The following is a 3,264-nucleotide window of genomic DNA, read 5'->3' as shown; positions in this document are numbered from 1 at the left end:
CTACAAGAAGAGTGCAGAAAGTTAACATTACTTTCACACACATTTGCTGTTCCTTACAGCAGCTGTCAGCCTCGCATTTCAGGGTAGGACAGATTGCCTGCTGCCTAAAACAAGATGTACTTGTTTTTGTAGTTGCTTTAAATAAAATATGTTGGAGGTGAAGCTCAGCAGCTTGCATTTCCATTTTATCTAAGGACAAGCTGGCCAAAAAAAAAAAAAAAGGGGGGGGGGAGGGTGGCATTCTTAAAAGCTCAGAAATGGCCTCTGCAAGGAGCGGTGTTACCTTGCTCTGGTACTTTGGGCAGGAGGTCCAGAACAGGTGTAGTTGTCCCTTCTTCACTGATGAGCATCTTCCAAACAATCATTAACTCAAACCTGCACACAGCCAGAGGAAAGTTAGACACTAACCAGGCAACCGGCTTCATTTCTTCAAAGCAGAAAACATTCAAGAACACAAAGTTCTCATCACGTGATGCAACTCACATCTTTGGTTTTGGGAATCAGAAATACTTCCATTTTTGATCCAAGGAAAACCAGTAATTTGCTGATGAGATGTTACTCATTTCCAGGTACATACAACTTCTCAACCTCACCACATTTTCTTCCCCCTCCCGCTCTTGTATTTGTCTCATAAATGGTAAGTTTCTGTAGCACAGTGGTAATGGTGCTATGCAGAGTGAAGAGAGATTTCTCTGCAACTTCAGGTCAGGTGTTTTAGATGCAGCATGAAAGCAACAGAACAACTTCACAAGCATTTCTGTACAGAGCATGATGTTCTGGGCTGGGTGTGAGATCCACCCTTGCAGAGGTTTTGGCCTTTTTAGGATCACACACAGCAATAAGTGCAGCTGTGCCCAGGAAGCCCAAACAAACAGCAGAGGAAGGGCAAGATGAAATGAATCTCTTTGAACTTGACATATTTTCTGCTGCACAGGAGGGAAGATGTGTCTCACATTACTGAACTTGGAATTCAGATCATTTGTTATAAAATGAGCTTCCAAAACATGCTGTTTTCCTTAAAATGCAGGAGCAGGTACTCAAGGTGGCCTTGCAGCTGGCTTACCTACCAGGACCACACAGAAGCAGCATCTACAGGCATTTCTTATTTTTTCCCCCTCTCTGCCTCTGATAGTTTTCAGTGTGCCATGATAACACTGAACTGTAACAGGCATCGCCCCATCTGTGTGTTTAGAGAAGTTACTGCAAAGCAAAGAGTGCCTTAATACTGAAGCAGGACTATTGGAAATCATTACCGTGCATAAGTCACCCCTCTGTGGTAAGTAAAATCTGTCCCTTTTGCTTAGAAACAACACAAAATCCCTCTTACTGCCTTACCCGGGAAGCTGACGGTTCCTTAGAATTATGTGATCTCCCTCCTGTCCTTCTGGAAGGATGACGATGTTGGGATATTTGGCCTGTAAGTAAACACATTCAAACAGGCATAAATTTGGTGACACGGGAGCAGACAAGAAGCCTTCCAGAGAGATCTGTCCAGCTGCAATGTGCTGCTAGTTAATACACTTACATTTTTAACAGTAATCTCAAACACCATCAGAATTTTTAACGATTATTCTTCTTTAAGTATGATTTTGGGACATTTAACTCGGTCACCTCAGAGAAAAAGGCAGGTCTGTTCACAAAGGTCAGGGAAGTCCTCGTGCAAGAGGTACAGAAGCATGACAACGTGGGTAGGTTCTGTAAATTCTCCTTAGTAATGCATTGTAATACAGCCTCATTTCACACAAAAAAAATTAAAAAAAAATCACAACCTAAACCTTTGTGAGTTAACTTTGCTTTGACACAATTGATGTTCCTTTAGAGGAACAGGATCAGCATCTCCACCTAGTGCTCTGAAAGCTTAACATAGCAAAGGCAATGAGATCTCAATGTAACTGCTTTTCCAAATATGGTGGGCCAGCAGAAAGTGATAAAACACCAATGACAGCTGCTGAACGTCCATTTCGGTGGGAAACAGGGCTGCTTACAGCTTCTACAGTGTGCTAAGAGTCAGTGAGCAGCCATCCCATCGTGTTACGGCTCTTAATAGTTTTGTCTTCAATAATATCTTGAATTACCTTGAATGTAACTTTTGCTGCAAGTATTCTTACAGCACGTAAGAGAAGCCGACTAGCAGCTACGTGTGCGTTGTTTGGGTGCTGTGAAGGAAGAGGAGTTTAGTCAGAGCAAGAGCAGATCCATATGCATCCTGAGGAGGAACGCTTATGACTGCATCCTGCAGGGACATGCTATTGCACAGGGAAAGAATCCAGACACAGCTTGGTATCTTGGAGACCTCAGCACGCTTACTTGCTTGGACTGCCTTATGTCCTTTTTACCAACCTGTGTTCCAAACACTGCAGTTCATATGAAGTGTGAACAGACTGCCAGCCTAAGTCATTCTGCAGAGCTCACAGGGCAAGCGTTATGTCTTAGGAAAGGGAGCAGGAGGGCTCATCTCTGAAAGGCACTGGAGAGAATGAGTTTGGTTTTATAGGATTATGCCTCATCTGGCAAACTGAAATTGCTACCAGATGTGACCTTGCTCTGTTTTAGGAATTTATGACAAACTGAAGGGGGTTTGTGCAGAATGCCAGATGACATAAAACACATGGAATTTGCCAATTTAAGTTTTTAGAGTATCCAGTGCTGTATTTATAATGTGGATAAAGGCCACAGTCTGGAAACAAAGATGTATAAAGGGAAACAAAGCGCATAGTAGCTATAGCACAAAAACGTGCCTGCTCTCAGGACACGAGCCTAGCAGCACAGTGGTATCTTCAGCTTTACTGTTTGTGGAATTGTGCTCCTCTGATGCCAGAAGTTTTTCAGGCCTTCTTTCTCAGTAAAGAATATTGAGGAAGTGGTAGTTTGTGAATGAGTACCTCTGCAGCTGCCATAATCGACCCTTTTACTGCTGGTATTTTACCATATCATCATAAAAACCATAAAATTGTCCTGTCATAACAGACCTTCTAAGGAGTCTGTCTCTTCTTACATCCCCTTTAGATACTGAAGTGTCTCCCTGCAGCCTCCCCTTCTCCGTGCTGCACAGCCTCAGCTCTCAGCCTGCCCTCACAGGGAGGTGCTCCATCCCTGGGGTCATTTGTGCCCCCTGGACACTCACTCTCCAACAGGCCCACATCTCTCCTGTGCTGAGGACTCCCATCAGGACACAACACTCCAGGTGGTGTCACAGCACAGAGCAGAGGAACAATTTTATGTTGTACAGAAACCAGAGCACAAAGTACACAGTTTTCAGTTGTG

At 43.7% G+C, this 3,264-nt stretch overlaps 1 protein-coding gene across 2 annotated transcripts in view; it reads right to left on the bottom strand.

The window, feature by feature from the left end:
- The window catches only part of LOC122184844 (centromere protein P), a 119,168-nt gene that overhangs the window by 353 nt on the left and 115,551 nt on the right, over positions 1 to 3,264 (bottom strand). For both annotated transcript variants that reach the window (XM_042880094.1, XM_042880093.1), the window contains exons 7-8: positions 1,336 to 1,415; positions 284 to 375 (exon numbers count right to left, since the gene is read on the bottom strand). In XM_042880094.1, the coding sequence (XP_042736028.1) occupies positions 284 to 375; positions 1,336 to 1,415 (172 nt within the window). The remainder of the gene's footprint in view (positions 1 to 283; positions 376 to 1,335; positions 1,416 to 3,264) is intronic.

Source organism: Lagopus leucura, unplaced genomic scaffold (assembly GCF_019238085.1).
Source record: "Lagopus leucura isolate 7727_CA_CO unplaced genomic scaffold, USGS_WTPT01 Super-Scaffold_100026, whole genome shotgun sequence".
NCBI classification, from domain to species: domain Eukaryota; kingdom Metazoa; phylum Chordata; class Aves; order Galliformes; family Phasianidae; genus Lagopus; species Lagopus leucura.
This window is presented reverse-complemented; position numbering and strand designations above follow the sequence as displayed.